Source organism: Carlito syrichta, unplaced genomic scaffold (genome assembly GCF_000164805.1).
Source record: "Carlito syrichta isolate Samal-C Ts95f unplaced genomic scaffold, Tarsius_syrichta-2.0.1 Scaffold308870, whole genome shotgun sequence".
Lineage (NCBI taxonomy): Eukaryota > Metazoa > Chordata > Mammalia > Primates > Tarsiidae > Carlito > Carlito syrichta.
This window is the reverse complement of record NW_007252966.1, coordinates 874,981-894,950: the sequence shown is the minus strand read 5'-3', so window position 1 is coordinate 894,950 and position 19,970 is coordinate 874,981. Positions and strand designations below refer to the sequence as shown.

The 19,970-nt window shown below is 42.5% G+C and overlaps 1 protein-coding gene across 8 annotated transcripts in view; it reads left to right on the top strand.

Annotated features, from left to right (window-relative positions):
• The window catches only part of HNRNPF (heterogeneous nuclear ribonucleoprotein F), a 23,634-nt gene extending 4,781 nt beyond the window's left edge, over positions 1-18,853 (top strand). For 3 of the 8 annotated variants that reach the window (XM_008066254.2, XM_021716670.1, XM_008066253.2), the window contains 3 exons: positions 10,040-10,178; positions 11,668-11,722; positions 16,995-18,853. In XM_008066254.2, coding sequence (XP_008064445.1) covers positions 17,051-18,295 — 1,245 coding nt within the window. In that variant the 5' untranslated portion in view covers positions 10,040-10,178; positions 11,668-11,722; positions 16,995-17,050 and the 3' untranslated portion in view covers positions 18,296-18,853. Of the gene's footprint in view, positions 1-8,167; positions 9,365-10,039; positions 10,179-11,667; positions 11,723-16,994 lie in introns of those variants that run through there. The other 5 variants (XM_021716668.1, XM_021716671.1, XM_021716669.1 and 2 more) reach the window with 3 other exon arrangements.
• The last annotated feature ends 1,117 nt before the right edge of the window (positions 18,854-19,970 follow it).

The window sequence follows — 19,970 nt, the reverse complement described above, 5'->3', positions numbered from 1 at the left end:
CCCAGCAGGTCGAGGCTGCGGTGGCCAGGAGCGGCCACTGCACTCCAGTCTGGGCGACAGAGTGAGACTCCAACTCAAAAAAAACAACAACAAAAAAAAGAGACAAATGTATTAAAGGAAGGAAAGGTTGCGAAGGTCACAAGGACAGGACAGCAAGCGAGAGTTTACTGTCTGCCTAAGAAAATGATCGCTTAAACATGACACAAAAAGGCAATAATCATTAAGGAATGACAGACTGGAATTTAAAACTCTAAACTGTTAGGTTAAGCTTCACCTGACAATATGCCCCCTCTTCACCTAGTACACCAGTACAAATACAGACACTCCTACTTATGACAGAGTTACATCCCAATAAATCCATCATAAGTTGAAAATAAGTCAGAAATACATTTTTAATACACCTGTCAATGTAAAACTATGCCCCAGTAGTAATGAAGTTAAAAAACAGGAAGCTAATTTTCTACTCTTCTAAGATATAATTATTTGTCTCAAAACTTGAAAATAACAAAAAATAGAAAATAACTTGTAAATGTTAAATGTTATTGTGTTTGTTTTAAATACATAATTCCATCTTACTAAATAAAAAATATTAAGGAGGAAATAAGAGTTTCTATTAGAGGGAATTTGGAAAATAAAGAGAAAGAAATGCAAAAGCTATTTTCAAAGCCCTAAACTACTAAAATATTAAAGGAGATAATGACATGTTGAATTACGAACTCAACTGAGAAAGCTAGAAAGTGATAATCACTTTTTAAAATAAGCGTAATAAAGAAATTAGCTGGACATGGTGGTGCGTGCCTGTAGTTCAGCTGCTTGGAAGGCTGAGGCAGAAGGATGGCCTGAGCCCAGCAAGTTGAGGCTGTGGTGGCCATGTGCGTGCCACTGCACTCCAGCCTGGGTGACAGCGTGAGACTCTGATTCAAAAAAATAAAAAGTAATGAAATTAAAAGAAGCTGGGTTCGGTGGCTCAGCCTGTAATCCCACGCCTTTGGGAGGCTGAGGTGAGTGGATTGCCTGAGCCCAAGGGTTCGAGACCTGCCTGGGCAGCAAGACCTCATCTCTACAATAAAAATCAAAAAATCAGCCGGGCGTGGTAGCACATGTCTGTAATTCCAGGAGCCCAGCAGGTTGAGGCTACGGTGGCTGGGAGCGGCCACTGCACTCCAGTCTGGGCGACAGAGTGAGACTCCAACTCAAAAAAAAAGAAATTAAAAGAAAGGGTGAAGATTAGGCATTAGAATTAGAGAGATAGTGAAATTAGTAATTTGAAAAGATAAAAATGTAAATTTAGGAAAAGGATGTGTAAAAACACATAAAGCAAACAGGAAGTATAAAAATCACAAGTATGAGAAATGGTTTTATAACTTTTTCAGCAGCATAAATGTTTTGGCTTATTACTGAAAATTTCAATAAAACTTGTGCCTTTCCAAAGAATAAAATGTACCAAAATGACTTTAAAACAGAAAATTTAAGTTATGGGAATATTTACCAAAAAAATGAATCGAAAGAAAAATTTTCCTTCCAACAATTGATTACTTAGAGCGAGTTTCCAAGTCCAGATAGTTTTTTATATAAAATGTCATATATGCATATATATTATGTGATCTTATATAAATGTTCCTCAACTTATGAGGTTACATCCTGATAAGCCCATTGTAAGTTGAAAATAAAATGCATTGAAATGCATTTAACACAACTAATCTATGGAACATCATAGCTTAGCCTAGCCTACCTTAAACATACTCAGAACACTTACAGTAGCCCATAGTTAGGCAAGATCATCTAACAAACCTATTTTATAATAAAGTGATGAATATCTTATGTAATTTGTTGAATACTGTACTAAAAGTGAAAAACAATTATATGGGTATTTGGAGTAATTTCTACTGAATGCTATCGCTTTCACACCAGGTAAAGTTGAAAAATCCTAAGTGGGGACCACATTGTAAGTTGAGGATCATCTGTACTGCAAATTCAGGAAGTGAGAGTAAAAGAGAGTGCACACAAGATGCACCATTGACATCTCCATTTCATCTTATTGAGGGCCCTGTTCTCTTTTATGGTATTTGGTTAGACCAGTGCTGTCCAATAGAATTATGATGGGAGTGATGGAAATTTTTTTCAGTTTTTAAATCGGTGTACCACATAATTAACTCTCTTAACACAGAGTTATGAAACTATCAGCACTATCTAAGGACATCTTATGTTGAACCACCCTTGCATTTCTGGAATAAATTCTACTTGCTGATGGAATATAATACTTTTTGCATGTTATTAGGTTTGGCTGGTATTTTGTTGGAATTTTGCATGTATATATTCGTAAGTCTGTAGTTTTCTTGTGCCTTTGTCTGGTTTTGGTATCAGTGTTAGTATGCTAGGGATGCCATAAAAACCACAGAATTTTCTCACAGTTCTAGAGGCTAGAAGTCTAAAGATGAAAGTGTAGATAGGGTTGGTTCTTTCTGAGACAGGAGAAAAAGACAGGTAGAGACAGGAGAAGAGATAAAGAATGGAAAAGAATTTTTCTGGTTTAATATAAGCTTGATTCTGTAGTTCGCATCAGTATTTTAAAAAGGCTACAACCCAGGCATATGTAGTAAAGCTCCTAAATTTAAAGTATAGAGAAAACTGCTTTGGAAGGCGTATGTTCTCTGAATCTTGTTTTTTCTCCTTTTATTTCTATTTTTTCCTTTTTTTGAGGTATTGTACTTGATTTTTCCAGACTGCTATTCTTTCTTTCAGTTCATTATTAGCTTATAAATTAAAAACTCAATCATTTTTACTACCAGAAAGCTTTTAGTTTTGGTATGGCGTATCTGAAAGTGCTTTTTTTTCCTGTTAAAATAATGATGTGTCCAGCAATTTGTGGTCCTTGAAACCTACCTACATCTGGGGTGTGGTGTATTCGCAGTGAGTGCTAAGAGTTCATCTTCTGCAGGTAGCCATGTTCTTTCCTCCTCTTGGCTCTGTTCTCCATCCGCCCAAGGCAGAATGCTTTGGTCCCCTGAGCAGCAAACAGAGCACAAAGAACTACAGCAGTCTCAGATCCTATGGCTAGTTACTTGGAACCTGACATGGTGTTGGTTTTTGAGGCTTCAGAAAGAGTTCCCATCCTTCATAGGTCCCAAGGGAAGGGGGGAAGCACCTACGTGACAGGCGTGTGGGTACCAAGAGCCGAACTCACAGGCCTCTTGAGCCTTTCTGTCTAGCTCCAGATTCTATGACCTAAATACCCAGGGGCTGCTTGCTGAGGAAAGAGGTACAGGAGGTGGTTTGGGAGTATTAACTTCCTATCAGTTTTTTTTGTTTGTTTTTCGTCAGCAGAATCTATACACACCCCTCTCTCCCTTTCTTTGCTTTTCTTCTATTTATTTTTTTGAGTCTGAGTCTCACTCTGTTGCCCTTGCTAGAGTGCAGTGGCATGCTCACAGCTACTGCAGCCTCGACCTGCTAGGCTTAGATGATCCTTCCACCTAAGCGTTCCTAATACCTGGAACCAGAGGTGCCCACCACCATGCCTGGCTAGTTTTTTTATTTATTGTAGAGACGGGATCTTGCCAAGTTGCTCAGGATAGTCTCGAACCTCTGGGCTCAGGCAGTCCTCGCCTCGGCCTCCCAAAGTGTTGGGATTACAGGATCCACTGCACCTGGCCTATACACACTCATTTCTTAGCTAGGCATGTATCTTATTTCCTACTATGGGGAGCAATTCCAATTAATCCAAATAAAGGAATTTTTCCTCAGTTGAGATTAGATTTTTATCGTAAGGAACAGAAGTATAATAGTTATTCTTTTTATATAAGTTTTTTGTTTTCCTTTGCTTTAGATATCTTAATTCTTGAGTCACTAGCACAATGCAGTCAGTATCAAAGGACAACATGTTGGGTAAAAATTTGTCCCTTATTAATTTCAATACAAATATTATAGATAAAGGCTACCTAACATACTACTCTTTTTGCTTTTCAGTAATACTGCTTGGCCAGGCACGGTGACTCAGCCTGTAATCCCAGCACTTTGGGAGTCCAAGGCAAGAGGATTGCCTGAGCTTAGGGGTTCAAGACCAGCCTGGGCCACTTGGTGAGACCTCGTCTCTACATTAAAATAAAACAACTAGCCGGGTGTAATGGTGTGTGTCCATAGTTCTAGCTATTTGGAAGGCTGGGGCGGAACGATCACCTGAGCCCAGCAGGTCGAGGCTGTGGTGGCCATGAGTGTGCTGCTACACTCCAGCCTGGGTAACAAGAGACTCCAACTCAAATGGAAAATGGGTTTCCTGCTGCATGCAGATCATGATATATCCCCTTTGGTGGATAATCATGTAAAATGTTAATGTAATGATCCATCTACAGTTGCTCAGTCCTTAATAGCTCTTAGGGTGCTCTGTATATTAAACTAGGCATGTTGTACAAATTGGGTCACATTTCTCACACTTAAGATCCATGTGCTCGTAAAAAGTTAAGTACAATTGTGTGTGTACATTTTTAAATGAAGTTTGTCCAGACTTGTATCATATTTTCAAAATGAGTCTATGACAACAGGAAATATTTAAGAGCCACTGAATTAAAACTTTACAAAATTGCTGGGTTGGAAGAGACTTTTGAAGCCATTACATACAATTTCCAATATAATTGCCAGCAGAAAGGGAAAACATCCATAATAGGTCTGTGCTATGCTCACCTACTATACCACAACAGGGGATTTTTCTCCCCAAGACCCATCCATATTCCTCATGTGGTGAATGCAGAAACTATTCTAAATTTTTAGTGAATTTAATATGAACTGAAATACAGATGAAAAGGATTCAACCTCAGAATAAAAGTTTCCAGTTAAAAAGTACAAAGAATTTGAACAAATGTCCAGAGAGAATAAATAGGCAATGCACAAAAGGAAAAGGGATTTCTAACTTATACTTTTAAATCTTAGCTATTTATCAGAAGAGTTCCTCTTCTTTCTGCATGGAATTCTATCACTCTCAGCTCCCACCCACCCAATGTGCATGCTTGGTCTCTGTTTAAATGTCACTTCTCAGGACCCCCATCTGAACTAATCTCCATTTTCCATTTTTTTGTTCATATCCTAATTTGTCATCATACATTTGTATATTTCTTTATTGATTTCCTAGTCAACTGTTCTGTGTACCCTCCTATGTGCCCACCAAGGCAGGAATTTCCTGTGCCTTCTTTCCAGCACGGTGCCTGCACAGGATTTCTCCTTGGTAAATTTTATCTATTAAACATCTCTAAAATCCTTCACATTCTTCAGTTTCCACCTTACTTCCTAGATTTGTCTCATTCCTTCTCATCTTGTTTCCAAGCGTCTGTCCCCACCATTCATTTTCCAGGTAGTGTCTAAATCTAGACTGTTCTGTTAAAAAGCAAAACAGAGCCGGGCTCGGTGGCTCAGCCTGTAATCCCGCGCCTTGGGAGGCTGAGGTGAGTGGATTGCCTGAGCCTGCGGGTTCGAGGCTCGCCTGGGCAACTTGGCAAGACCTCATCTCTACTATAAATCAAAAAATTAGCTGGACGTGATAGCGCACGCGTGTAGTTCCAGCTACTCAGAAGGCTGAGGCGGAAGGATCGCTGGAGCCCAGCAGGTCAAGGCTGCAGTGGCCAGGAGCGGCCACTGCACTCCAGTCTGGGCAACAGAGTGAGACTCCAACTCAAAAAAAAAAAAAAAGCAAAACAGATCACACCACTTACCATTTTAAAACAGGTGACTTTCCATTGGCCTTAGAATACAATTCAAAACACCAAACCAGGCATTCAAGACTTGTAAGGACTTTCCCCCATTGATCTCAGACTGTGCTGCAGTTGCACAACACAATCCCTGGCTCAGGTCTTCTGCACACATTGTTCCCACACCAGGTAGGAACTGGTGTCATGACTGATCAATAATTAACACTTACCTTGCCTGAGTTACAAACCACTTAATTGAAGAAGGCAAACATAAAACTACTCAAGTGCAACAAATACATTCAAGTAAAATAAGTGATATATGCATGTCGATAATGTAAATTACCAAGAGGATTTTAAGAAACAGTTCATGCTTATAAAGCATTTAAAATCATTTTTGTAAAGAGTGCTCTTTCTGAAAAGCCGGTTCTATGGAATATTTTCTTCAGAATATGGTTTGATTTCTTTTAAATAAGTTTTTGGTGTCTTTCTCATTTTCCTCCAAACACAACTGGATTTTGAACCCTCAGAGTCCTCATTCTGTGATGGTAAGAATAAGCAAGGAGGTGTGCGGTTGGCAACGTTTTTACTATGGACTCTCAAACAAATATACAAAAGTAAAGACTAATAATAAAATAGACTCCCATGTGCCTATTACCTAGATTCAACAATTACTAATCATGGACAGTTTTTCTCTGTATCCCCACCTACTACTTCTTGTGAATAATTTCCAAACAAATGCCAGCTTCAATCTAAAACTTAAATCCTTTATTTTAAAGTAGGCACACCAGGCGTGGTGGCTCACGCCTATAATCTCAGCACTTTGGGAGGCTGAGGTAAGAGAATTGCCTGAGCCCTTGAGTTGAAGACCAGCCCAGACAACTTGGCGGAGACCTCATCTCTACAATAAATAAAATTGGCCAGGCATAGTGAAAAAAAAAAAGCCAGGCATGGTGGTGCATGCCTGTAGTCTCAGCTACTTGGAAAGCTGAGGCGGATGGACTGTCTGAGCCCAGCAGGTTGAGGCTGTGGTGGCCATGAGCGTGCTACTGCACTCCATCCTGGATGACAGAGTAAGATTCAAACTCAAAAAGAAAAACATAACTACAAGTCTATCACACCTTAAATAAATACAAACTTCTAGTCAATGTTCAGATGTCCCCTATTGTCTCAAAATATTTACCAGTTTGAATCAAGAGCCATATATATCCCATGCATTGTGAATTTTTGATAAAGCTCCTAAGTTTCATTTCATTGAAAAGTGTCACCTCAGCCTTTTTGGGGGGAACTATTCTGAGGAAGGACTTGTTCATTTGTCCTTGTAAAGTTTCTTAGTCTACATCATCATGTTCAGTTAGTGTGTTCCTCTTCCCTGTAATTCCAAAGTTGTCCCTAATAAGTAGATTCTGAAGACAATTTTCCTCTTTTTACAAATAATTGTACATAAAATGTCAACCATACACAAAAGTAGAGATAAAAATGTAATGAAACTCCATGTACACATCACCAGCTTCATTAATTACTAAATCATGGCCCATGTTTTTTGTTTGTGTTTGTTTTGTTTTTTTGAGTTGGGAGTCTCACTCTGTCACCCAGACTGGAGTGCAGTGGCCGCTTCCGGCCATCGCAACCTCGACCTGTTGGGCTCCAGCTATCCTTCGGCCTCAGCCTTCCAAGGAGCTGGAACTACAGGCACGGACTACCACGCCCGGCTAATTTTTTGATTTATTGTAGAGATGAGGTCTCTCCAGGTTGCCCAGGTGGGTCTTGAACCCGCAGCCTCAGGCAATCCACTCACCTCAACCTCCCAAAGGCACAGGATTACAGGCTGAGCCACTAAGTCTGGGTTATGGCCCATGTTTCGTTGTCCACTTAGATTAGTATGAAACATTCAGGGAATCAGATATCATCTGCAAATATTTTTGTCTCTAAAAATTATCTTTTTTATGATTCAGTATGTACTTATTTCGATTTTCAGGCAACTTACAGAGATTTTTCAGAATAACAACATCCTAATATATATATATTTTTAAACTTCCTGCTACTGAATACTAATTAGGCCATCCTTTGACAAAATTATGTATTCAACGTTTAATCAGTATAACTGAACTTATCTCTACCCCTTCTATGTTGAGGTATTACAATTTCATTAACTGAATATATGTATTTATTTTAAGTGAGAGTCTTACTCTGTCACCCAGGCTGGTCTGTCACTCAGCCTGCTGGGCTTAGGCAATCTTGCTTTAGGCTTCCAAGTAGCTAGAACTACAGCCGCATGCCACCACCCCTGGCTAATTTTTTTATTTAATGTAGAGATGAGGTCTGGCCAAGTTGCCCAGGCTGGTCTTGAGCTCCTGGGCTCAAGCAATCCTGCCTCAGGATTCTAAAGTACTGGGATTACAGGCATGTACCACCACTGTGCCTGGCTGAGTGTGCTTTTTGATCAAATAAATCAGATGGTGGTTATTTTTTCTTTCACTTTGTGATGATTCCATTGATTGAGAAAGATTTAAATATTGTACACACACACACATATATACACACGTGTAATAACTGTCATACCTCTAACTCAATGCTGAGAGTTGTCTTGGGTCAACGTGACTGCACAAGAAAGAATCCTCTGCATACCAGGAAAAGTTTTTAAAATGATAAGTCTTTATTATTACATTGTATCTACACATTTTTTGGTCTCTTTAAGAGAAGCAGCTATTCTGAGCCTTTATTCTTTTATATCCAATATTGTAAAGAAGGATTTTTTTTTTAAAGAGATGAGTTCTCCAAAGTTGCCCAGGCTGGTCTTGAACCCCCGGGGCTCAGGCAATCCTTTCACCTCGGCTTCCCAAAGTATCCAGTCTCTTTAACTTAAAAAGTGTCTTTTAAAAATACAAGTCCGGGCGCGGTGTCTCATGCTTGTAATTCTAGCACTTTGAGAGGCCCAGGCAGTAGGATAGCTTGAGACTGGCTTTGGCAACATAGCAGGCCCTGCCTACGCAATTTGCCGTGCGTAGAGTCGCGCGCGCACTTGTAGTCCTGAGGAAGGATCGCCTGAACCCAGGAGGTGTGGATGCTGCGGTGAGCCGTAATGGTGCCACTGCACTCAAGCCTGGGCGACAGAGACCCAGACTTTAAAAAAGTGTGATTACAACAAAATTTGTTTCCTTGAAATATTCCATTTCTGCTCATATTAAACCCTAATTGATGGTTATGTATAAACTTTAGGAGTTGTGTTTTTAAATGTTTTGATTATGCAAAATACATGAGTCCATGGTCAAATGCACAGAACAAGGTATTGTATACCCACAGGTTTCCATTCTAGAGTCGGTCTTTAGGAGATTTGTTTTAAACTTGATTTCTCTCCCAAGCTGCAGTACAGCCTCCCTTTCCCCTCCCCCGGCTGCTACTCTGGACTTTCCCCAGGTCGCGCTTTTGCTCGAGCTCCTTTGAGAACTGTCTTCCTCTTCCTCGTTGCTTTTCTTCTCTCCTTCCCCCATTTCCTGCCTTGGCCGACTGCGCGGGCCGCACCTGCAGGCACGCGTTTCCCATTGGTGACATCTTGGCGGGCCCGGCGGTGGCACTTCCTCCTCTGCACCCCGTGACCCACGTCCGCCTGCTGGCCTCGGATCACGCGGCCTTCGCTTCCCGGACTCCGGACACCGCGCCGCCTAGGTCCCGACGGCCCGACCCCAGCGGTGGTGAGCCGCCGCGCTGGGGCCTCCTGGACCCCAGGCCCTGGCACCTCTACCCCCGGCCGCTCTGCTTCCCGCCTCCCCAGCCCGCCCTCGGTCCCGCGAGCCGGCCTTGGCTACTCTTCGCCTCCTGACCCGGGAAGAACCTAGGCCCGGGAACTCCTCTTTCCTCCTCCCCACCCCCTGCCTTGCAGCTCCCCTTCCCCCTTCCTGCTCTCCCTACCCCGCCCGCGGGTCCGGGGAGAACTTCCGCCCAGGCAACTCTAATCCTGCAGTCCCAGGAGTTCACTCCTACCCCTTGGCCCGCCTTAGCGTCCCGAGAAGCCGGCGAGGCAACTCTTCTCTCCCCCTGCCCCTGCTGGGGAAGGCACTCTCCCGGTTTCAGGAACTCCCCCTACCCGGGCCCGGGAACCCTTTCTTCCTCCTCCCTCTCCCCCCACCCCAGCTCGCTCCGCCCCCGCCCGGAAGCTCCCGCCCGAGCCCGCGCAGGCCCCGGGCCGACCTTCCTGCCCGGCCGGGCGGTCCCGAGGCAGTCGGATTGCCAGGTGGAGGCCGCGGGAACGCCGTCACCTTGTCACTGGACCTTAGCGGTGCTTCCCGCCAAAACACGCACAGCCGCCCCCTCCGAGGTTTCCAGCTTCGCAGGAAGCATTTACTTCTGGCCACTTGAATTTGTTTCAGGTTAGGAACAAAAAGAAGATGCACCTGGACTTTCCCCGGAGCCCTCTTCGTTATTAAGCTTCGGGTGGAATTTGGGCGCCTTTGGCTGTAAGCTGCGCTTGCTTGATAGAAGTAGAAATCAGTCCTGCTGTCCTCTGTGGTAAGTCTTAGAACAAAAAGTCCACGGCTTAATCCTGAGGCCGCGGCTCCCTTGGACTTTGACTTAAGAGAGGAACTATCTGAGTAATTAAGGCTCTCAGGCAACCTCTCCATACGGGCTCCCCAGCTATCTTGAGGTTAAATTTCATCCCCAAAGTAGTGGGAGGGAGTGGGTTTCTAGCGAAAGCGCTCCTTGTTCTCCTGGGAACCCAAAACACATAAAGGAGGTGAAGCCTGGGTCCCTCCCCAACTCCTGTCCTGAACAAAAGAAAAGGAGGTGGGTGGTGCTTATACTGTCCTGTTTACCCCGTCAGAGTACTCTAGGCGCACCCTGTTTATCTTGATTAAGTCTGCCTGAAGGCAAGCGTAAATCCCGTCTAACCAGTCCCACTTAGCCGCGGTGAAGAGCATATTCTAGAGAGCTTTTTAAAAGAAATGTGTAATCTTTGCTCCTCCCAGATCTATTGTTTTAAAGTCTATATTTTTACAAATTACCTGAGTGGTCCATATACACACTCTGAGAACCTCCGACCTAGAATTTGGTCACCTGCAGGAGTTGAGCGCTGTGCCCCTAGCTGTTTGCTCAGCAGTTTCAAGGTGCTACCGGCAGTGAGACCCGGCTCTGTTAGCATCCATTGGACTTGACCACACGCTCATGGTGTCTTGTCCAGTAGGATAAAGTGAATCTTTTTGCCGGCTTGTGCATGTTCCCAGATACTGGTCTGCAGATCACACTGAAAGGAGCTTGGAGCTGGGATAAGCAAGGGCAGAAGGGATCAGGTCATTAATATGACTAAGCACTACTACTTAGATTTCACTGTTTACTGGGGGTGGGGGGGGGTATGAATTCTTGAAGTCTCTTGAAAGTCTGGTTCCAGAATATTTGAAGTTGTTGTAAGTAGTAACCAGAGTTTGTAAGACAAGACAGATTCAGCAAAATTAAGTGATTTTTTTTTTTTTTTTCCCAAAACTGAGGACGAAGTTTAGTTGTCAGAATTCCATCGGCCTCAGCCCAGGTTCTAGTCCTCTGGGGTGAGTGTTATATCATATGGATGTTGATGTTGGTAGTAATTATCAACAGTTATTCAGTAAAACTGGGAGTCTATTGGGTGTGGCTCCACACTGCCCCCAGAGGGATTCTTATAAATCAAGTTAAACAATTCCCTTCCTGGGGAAAGAGCTGGCTTCTGCTCAAGCTTCCCCCATCTCCAACTCCCTCCCACTCTGCCCCTCCCTTGATGTTGAAGTCTCATCAAGACACAAAGGGCGTTTCTCTTGTTCTCTGTATTATCCTATGAAAAGATAAACCTAGATGCTTTTAGGGCGGGCACGGTGTGAGAATTATATCTATTCTTGGTCTATAAAGGATTTTCCTTCTGCCTCCAGTACTTAATAACCTGGACGTGTTAATAGCTCAAAGCCAGCATGTCCCCCTGGCTACTCTGCTGAGTGTGGGACACACTCTTATGCCACATCATTCTGTTTTTTAGGACAATTCGCTTTCCAGAAGTGTGCCCCATTGAAGGTATCTGCAACTGTTTTAAGGTGAGCTATCTTAAGAAAAGTCATTTTCAGTTGTGGTATGTGATTTGTTATAATGGGACAAATTTTCTTTGCATCCTGGAGTAAAATTTCATCACCAACTTTAACCTTGAGCAGGACTCTACAGGGCCTTTTCAGCCGTGTTTTAGTTATTGAAAAGTTTTAGGACTTAGAAGAAAAGAGAAAACTAAAATTTCTAGAGTTAAAATAGGCAATAAATGTTTTAATTGTGAACATGTGTTTTGGAAAAAAATGTGTTCTTTACCATACCTTCAGAGAGGAAATAATTTGGAAATAATTTTGTTTCTGAAACACTTCCTGACACATTTATTACATGTAGATATTAGCAGGCATTTTAAATAATTCTTTTATGAAATGTCTGTTTTTTCATGCCCTGCATGTCTTTTACAGCCTAGCTCGGCTGTTGTATTCTTGAAGGTGTTGACCTCACATGGCCAGCAGTTAATCCTTGGCTAATCTTGGGCTAGCTGGGTCGTGCCTGTGATGAAGGTGGGGGTCACAGTGATCCACAGAAGAGGCATATTTTCTCCCCAATAGGTTCCTAGTTCAGGTTTGAAGACACCTTTTAAACAAAACACCTCAAAAGTGATGTGGAGTTAGAGCCACAAGACAATTTGGACAATGGGAAAACCTTTTAGAAAGATAGCGTGTCTGAACTGAGATCTTAAGGATTAGCAGATTTAACTAGACAGGAGATTGAACAGAGTATATTTGGAGAGAGAATTACCATGAGCATCAACCATGTGCGTCATCCCTGAGAACAGAGAGCCTCGCACATTCTAGGAGAAAAAGAAAGGGAAGTGATATAAACTTGATAGGATAGTGTTTAGCGTAAAGTTTCAAGGCCTGAGGACCCCATTTGCCCCATGTTCTTTGTTCTGAGGCCAGTGGGAAGCCACTGAGGACTTGGAAGCAGGACAGTGGCATAAGGTTTTTTTTGTTTTTTTGAGTCAGATTCTTACTCTCATCCAGGCTGGAACTCATGTATGTTTTAAAAGAACACTTGAGCTGTAGATTGGATTGTAATAAGGGCTTACTATTATTCATTAGAAATAAGAACATTAAAAATGAGAAGTGTAGCCTGTAATAAGCTATTTGGACATAGTGAAATTAGAAAGGAATATGAGAAGTATGAAAGGTGCAGAAATGACAATTTGATAATTCACGTTGCAAAGAAAAGAATTACTGAGATTATATGCTACCATTCAATGTATTGAGGAAGTCAAGAGATAATAGGTTTTAGGGATGAGGATCCTGTGGGAAATGGGATGCACCCAAGAAAGTTGATGAGTTAATTGGATTTGAGGGCTTGGGATAAGTTCAGGGATTTCTTCATTTCTTTCTATAGTCTGGGTGCAGGTAAGGCCATTTATGCTGAAAAAAGGATGTAATAGAAGAGAAAATCCTGAGTTCATTTGTGGTATAGAAGAGGAGCTGTGAAGTAGAGTTAAATATGCCAGTCTGGGCCTCAGGGAGCTAAAGGCTGGAGACATCGTTATCCTGAGCCCAGAGATGATCATGGAGACCCAGGGCAAACAGGTGGAGCCAGAGAGTTGCATCACAGAAGTGAAAGTGGGAAGGGGATTTTCAGAAAGGAATGGTCAGATCTTGTGAGAACAAGTAAGATGAAGATATAAAAATATTTGCTCTTTTTCTTGCCATAAATGTTATCAGTCCCGCAGTATCATACCCTTCACTGGTGTGGAGTTGAGGTGACAGTAAATGCTCTCTGACAAGATTTTATTGAGCAAATCAAGTAACTGGAGGCAAAGTTGGCATGGGGAAGGCATATGTTACATGATAGATTAGAATTGAGCATATTTAATTGCCAAGGAGACAGTGTTCAATGGAGAGAGAAATGATGATAAGGAATGTCCCTAGGGTGGATGAGGCTAGATCCTGAGCAGAGCTATAGATAATCTCAGCAGTAAGGAGAGGCCATTCGTTGTTCTTGGACTGACTTTCTTTCACGAAGTCTCCATTCCTCTTGGAAGTGGAAGGTGATCAACTGAAAGTACGAGGAAATGAGGAGATGTAAGGCTACCTTTTGTACATCTGAAGGACTTTGGGCTAGTGAGGAGCTGGCGTAGGACTGTGGTGGTATTGAGGGCCTGATGTAAGATGTGTTAACCCTGAATTTCAGCAGTAGTTCCTGAGGGCAGCTTTAGCCTTCAGGGAATATTTGAAACTGGAGACATTTGGTTGTCACAACTGGGATATGGGGTGTTACTGGCATCTAGTGGGTAGAGACCAGGGATGCAGCTAAACATCCTATAATGCGTGGGTCTGTCCCCCACAACAGTGAACTGTCAGTAGTCCTGAGGCTGAGAAAAAGACACTAGTCTACAGGCACCACTTTTCTTATCTTTGTGTAACTGAGCCGCTCAGTACAGCCACGAACAGTCAGGTATTTGGTCTTCCAGGACTTTGTTTTTTTTACTTACTGAGCCTGTACAATAGAGGGAAGAAGTGCATGTATATAAATTCCATATGCAGGTATTTTGTTGTTGTTTTTGAGTTGGAGTCTCACTTTGATGCCTAGGCTGGAGTACAGTGGCATGATCATGGTCACGGTAGCCTCAACCTGCTGGACTCAGGCGATCCTTCCACCTCAGCCTTCCAAATAGCTGGAACTACAGGCACACGCCACCACACCCAGCTAATCTTTTAATTTACTGTAGAGATGAGGTCTCACCAAGTTGGCTGAGCGGGTCTTGAATCTGTGAGCTCAGGCAATCCACTCACCTCAGCCTCCTAAAGTGCTGGGATTACAGGCTGAGCCACTGAGCCCGGCTTAGGAATTTTTAAAAATAAGATATGGGAAAGCAGGGCCCAGTAAGTGCCTGTGCTAGTTTCAGGAATGGAGAACAGAAAGTATGTTTCTTTTACTCTTTTCAAAAAGCTTTTTTTTTTTTTTTTTTTTTTTTTGAGTTGAAGTCTTACTTGGTCACCCAGGCTGGGATGCAATGGCACAATCACAATTCTCTGAAGCCTTTCACTCTTGGGCTCAGGCAGTCCTTCCACCTCAGCCTCCTAAGAGCTGGGACTACAGGTGTGTGCCATCATGCTTGGCTAATTTTTTTGTGTGTGTTTTGTGTGGAGATGAGTTCTTGCTATACTGCCCAGGCTGGTCTCAAACTCTTGGGTTCAAGCAATACTCATGACTTAGCCTCCCAGAGTGCTAAGATTATAGGCGTGAGCCACTGCACTCAACCTCACTTTTTAAAATTTGTAAGTTGGTAGCTTCTGTGAACACTCCATTGTGTTCTCAGACCAAAGTACAGTTAGAATATTGGAGAATACTGGGCATGAATAGAATTATCTATGCCCTATTCTTTGCCCTTCAGGATTATTTTATAAAAATTTGTTCAGGCGAGGCGTAGTGGTTCACACCTGTTATCCCAGCACCTTGAAAGGTCAAGGTGGGAAGATTGCTTGAGGCCAGGAGTTCGATACCAGTCTGAGCAACATAGCAAGACTTCATCTTTACAAAAAATATAAAAATGAGCCGGGCATGGTGGTAAGCTCTGTAGTGCCATCTAAGTTTGTTCAGGCTGGGCATATTGGCTCATGCCTGTATGTAATCCCAGCACTTCGGGAGGCTGAGGTGAGACAGGGGTTCAAGACCAGCTTGGGCAACTTTGTGAGACCTCATCTCTGTATAATAAATCAAAAAATTAGTCGGATGTGGTGGTATGCGTCTGTCATTCCAGCTCTACTTGGAAGGCTGAGGTGGAAGGATCACCTGAGCCCAGCAGGTCAGGCTGTGGTGGCCATGAATGTGCCACTGCACTCCAGCCTGGATGACAGAGTCTGACCCTCCCCCCCCAAAAAAACTCAATATATTTGCACAATTGTTATTGATATATTTGTGCATGGAAAGACATGAGCAATACAGATTAACTAATTCCCTTTTGACTCCTCCCAGAGCCTTTTCTATTCCATTCTCATCAGCAAGGGTGCCTTCTTTTAGCTAGGCTGTATGCTTTCAATTGCATCCCAAATCATAATACATGAATAAATTTCCAATATTACGGTTAGCACACGAATCTGTTTCATTTGTGCTATTACACTATTACAGGGGGATATGTCTTTTTGTGATCTGGTATGGACACAGATGAGTGGAACCACAGTGTTGAACCATTGGATTCCTGTGTACTTGATGAGCTCATTTTGAATGTCATCTTTTGCATTGGTTGTATTAAAGGTGTCTTTGGCCTATACTATATTTGAATTGGTTCAAGCTATATATAATATATTGCTATCTCTTGGGTCAGCTGCTCCTCTTTTTCAACTGCCCTTCCATGTGCTTGGCTTTCACTCCTTGAGTATGGATTCCAGGTACCATGTGTTACCTTGTGGAAAGGCATCTCTCAGCCCTCATATACATGAAAGTGTTGAATTCCCTTTTATCCTAATACCTCTTCCAGATCTTCAACAAATGCAGCAATTCTGATGTATTTTATACTGCCACTTTTATTTATATGTGTACCTGTGAGTCGTAGAATTTGGTTTCTGCATTTAGTTGCAGTCTATGTAATATAACTAATACTCTGCTTATACACTTGTTCTGAGTATGTCATCAGTTTGGCTTCACACTTGACTGGTATTTTGGTAAACCTGACAATTTAGGAACACAGTGATGCCTCCTTGGACTCTGGAAGGTATTGCTATCTTGTATCCTAGCAGCATGATTTCTGATGAGAAAACACTGATTCTGGTTCACTTCAGTGTCGAAGATGTTACTCTATATTGTGGCTTAAAAACAGTCTGCTGTGTTCATCCCTTATTTTTATTTATGTAGTATCCTGCCACAAACAGGCAGGTTGGTTAAATGTAAGGGCTGTAGTTTAGGAACAAATTCCCAGAGGAGCTCTTATATGTGAGCTGCCACATGTCATCATGACAGGTATATGGAGTAAAAATAAATCTTAACAAGAAAATGTGCTTGCTCTAACCTAAATCTCAGATTTCTCTTGTGTTTAAGGCACCAGATTCACACTTATCCCCCTGCCTTTACTTGATTGATGGAGTAATATCTTCCATCTGTTTTCCTTTAGTTGTCAGACGTTCTTGACTATTTCTGAATATTACCTCCAAATTCATATTTTCTTCCCTTCTTAGAATCTATAATTGGCTACTAGAATTTATAGATTTTTGTTTATGGACACTATTTTGCTCTTCAATATTGACTGTGTATTCTTGTTATGCATATTAAGTGAGAATTTATGTAAAGTTTTTGTTTTCTTTTCAGCCGCAAAAAAAGCTGTGCCCAAGCTCATCTAACATCTGCCCTGTCAAGTGTCCATAATGCTAGGCCCTGAGGGAGGTGAGGGCTTTGTGGTCAAACTCCGTGGCCTGCCCTGGTCCTGTTCTATTGAGGATGTGCAGAACTTCCTCTCCGACTGCACAATTCACGATGGGGCTGCAGGTGTCCATTTCATCTATACTAGAGAGGGCAGGCAGAGTGGTGAGGCTTTTGTTGAACTTGAATCAGAAGATGATGTGAAAATGGCTCTGAAAAAAGACAGGGAAAGCATGGGACACCGATACATTGAGGTGTTCAAGTCCCACAGAACCGAGATGGATTGGGTATTGAAGCACAGTGGTCCCAACAGCGCCGATAGCGCCAACGACGGCTTCGTGCGGCTTCGAGGACTCCCATTTGGATGCACAAAGGAAGAAATTGTTCAGTTCTTCTCAGGGTTGGAAATCGTGCCAAACGGGATCACATTGCCTGTGGACCCCGAGGGCAAGATTACAGGGGAGGCTTTTGTGCAGTTTGCCTCGCAGGAGTTAGCTGAGAAGGCTCTAGGGAAGCACAAGGAGAGGATAGGGCACCGGTATATTGAGGTGTTCAAGAGCAGTCAGGAGGAAGTCAGATCATACTCAGATCCCCCTCTAAAGTTCATGTCTGTGCAGCGGCCAGGCCCCTATGACCGGCCTGGCACAGCCAGGAGGTACATAGGCATTGTGAAGCAAGCAGGCCTGGATAGGATGCGGCCTGGTGCCTACAGCACCGGCTATGGGGGCTATGAGGAGTACAGCGGCCTCAGCGACGGCTACGGCTTCACCACTGACCTGTTTGGGAGAGACCTCAGTTATTGTCTCTCCGGAATGTATGACCACAGATATGGAGACAGCGAGTTCACAGTGCAGAGCACCACCGGCCACTGCGTCCACATGAGGGGGCTACCATATAAAGCTACCGAGAACGACATTTACAACTTCTTCTCTCCACTCAACCCTGTGAGAGTTCACATTGAGATTGGCCCAGATGGAAGAGTGACGGGAGAAGCAGATGTTGAGTTTGCCACTCATGAAGAAGCTGTGGCGGCTATGTCTAAAGACAGAGCCAACATGCAGCACAGATACATAGAACTCTTTTTGAATTCGACCACAGCATCCAGCAACGGGGCATATAGCAGCCAGGTGATGCAGGGCATGGGGGTATCAGCAGCCCAGGCCACTTATAGTGGCCTGGAGAGCCAGTCAGTGAGTGGCTGTTATGGGGCCAGCTACAGCGGTCAGAACAGCATGGGCGGATACGACTAGTTTTGTAATATTTGAGTTATTTCAATCAAATTTTCACAGGCAGCCAACAAGCAGTGAAGAGCAGTTGTAACTCTAGAGGAAGCTGTGGGACCCATTTTGCACCATGAGTTTGTGAAATCTGGATTAAAAAATTACCTCTTCAGTGTTTTCTCATGCAAACTTTTCTTCTAGCATGTGATATTGAGTAAACTAAAACTATTTTCAGCTTTTCTCAATTAACATTTTGGTAGTATACTTCAGAGTGATGTTATCTGAGTTTAAGTAGTTTAAGTATGTTAAGTGTGGGTCTTTTACACCACATCACAGTGAACACACTGGGGAGACGTGCTTTTTGGAAAATTCAAAGGTGCTAGCTCCCTAATTCAAAGAAATATCTCATGTTTGTTCATTCTAGTTTATATTTTCATTTAAAATCTCTTAGGTTAAGTTTAAGCTTTTTAAAAGTTAGTTTTGAGAATTGAGACACAATACTAATACTGTAGGAATTGGTGAGGCCTTGACTTTCTTTGTACTGTGATTTCCTTTTGGGTGTATTTTGCTAAGTGAAACTTGTTAAATTTTTTGTTAACTAAATTTTTTTCTTAAAATAAAGACTTTTTCACAATGACTGGCACAGATTATCTACTTAGCAAAAGGTAGCAAAATGACATGGTAGCTGAAGAGAATTCATTTTATCCCTCATGTATTTTAGTGTGAATTTTTCAATTTCATAAACTCCCTTATATTCTTATAATGAGGCTAAATAAAAGTCTAATAAAAATGATAAGTATGTGAATGGTGGAAATGGTGACTAGAAACACATCCCAGGAAGTTATGAAGTAGACATCTACAGCCCCAGCCACCTGTAACTTGTATGCACTGTTCCTAACCCATTTATTGTATGCTATGCTCTTCATTGATGCTGGAATGACATCCACTGTTCATAGCTAGAGAGCTCTAGTTTTGAGTGCTACATTGTGAGGCCGTTAACTACTGTTTATTTCTGATCTTTATAAAACTGCTGGCCAGGTGTGGTGGCTCACACTTGTAATTCCAGCACTTTGGGAGGTGAGAGAATTGCTTGACCTCGGGTTCAAGACCAGCCTGAGCAACATGGCAAGACCTCATCTCTACAGTAAATCAAAAAATGAGCTGCGTGTGATGGTACATGCCTGTGATTTCAGCTACTTGGAAGGCTCACTTGAGCCCAGCAGGTTGAGGCTGTAGTGACTTCGGTGTGCCACAGCACTCCAGCCTGGGCAACAGTGGGACTACAAAAAAAAAAAAAAAAAAAGTTTTGATTTGAACATTTTTATGCTCATGATTTCTATAGGATACATTCTGGATACACTGGATTGTCAGTGACAGGTGATTATATGTACATATTCTCAAATAGACCTGTTTCCAAATTGCTCCTGAAATGTACCATTTACCTAGCAGTGGAAGACTGTCCAAGTTCCAGGCAGTTCTGCATACAGTATTACCATCATTTTAAACCTTGTGCACTAAATTTCAAGCCACGACTTTAAAATGGGAACAGAGTTTAACATTTTATGCAAGAACATTTTGCTGGCTACCATTGGTATTCTTCCAACTTTATTTTCCTTGTCTTCATAGCAATACACTGTAACCTCAATGTTCTAATTCTACCAATTTAAGGGTAAATAAGTTTCTGCTTTTAAAAGAGAAAATACTC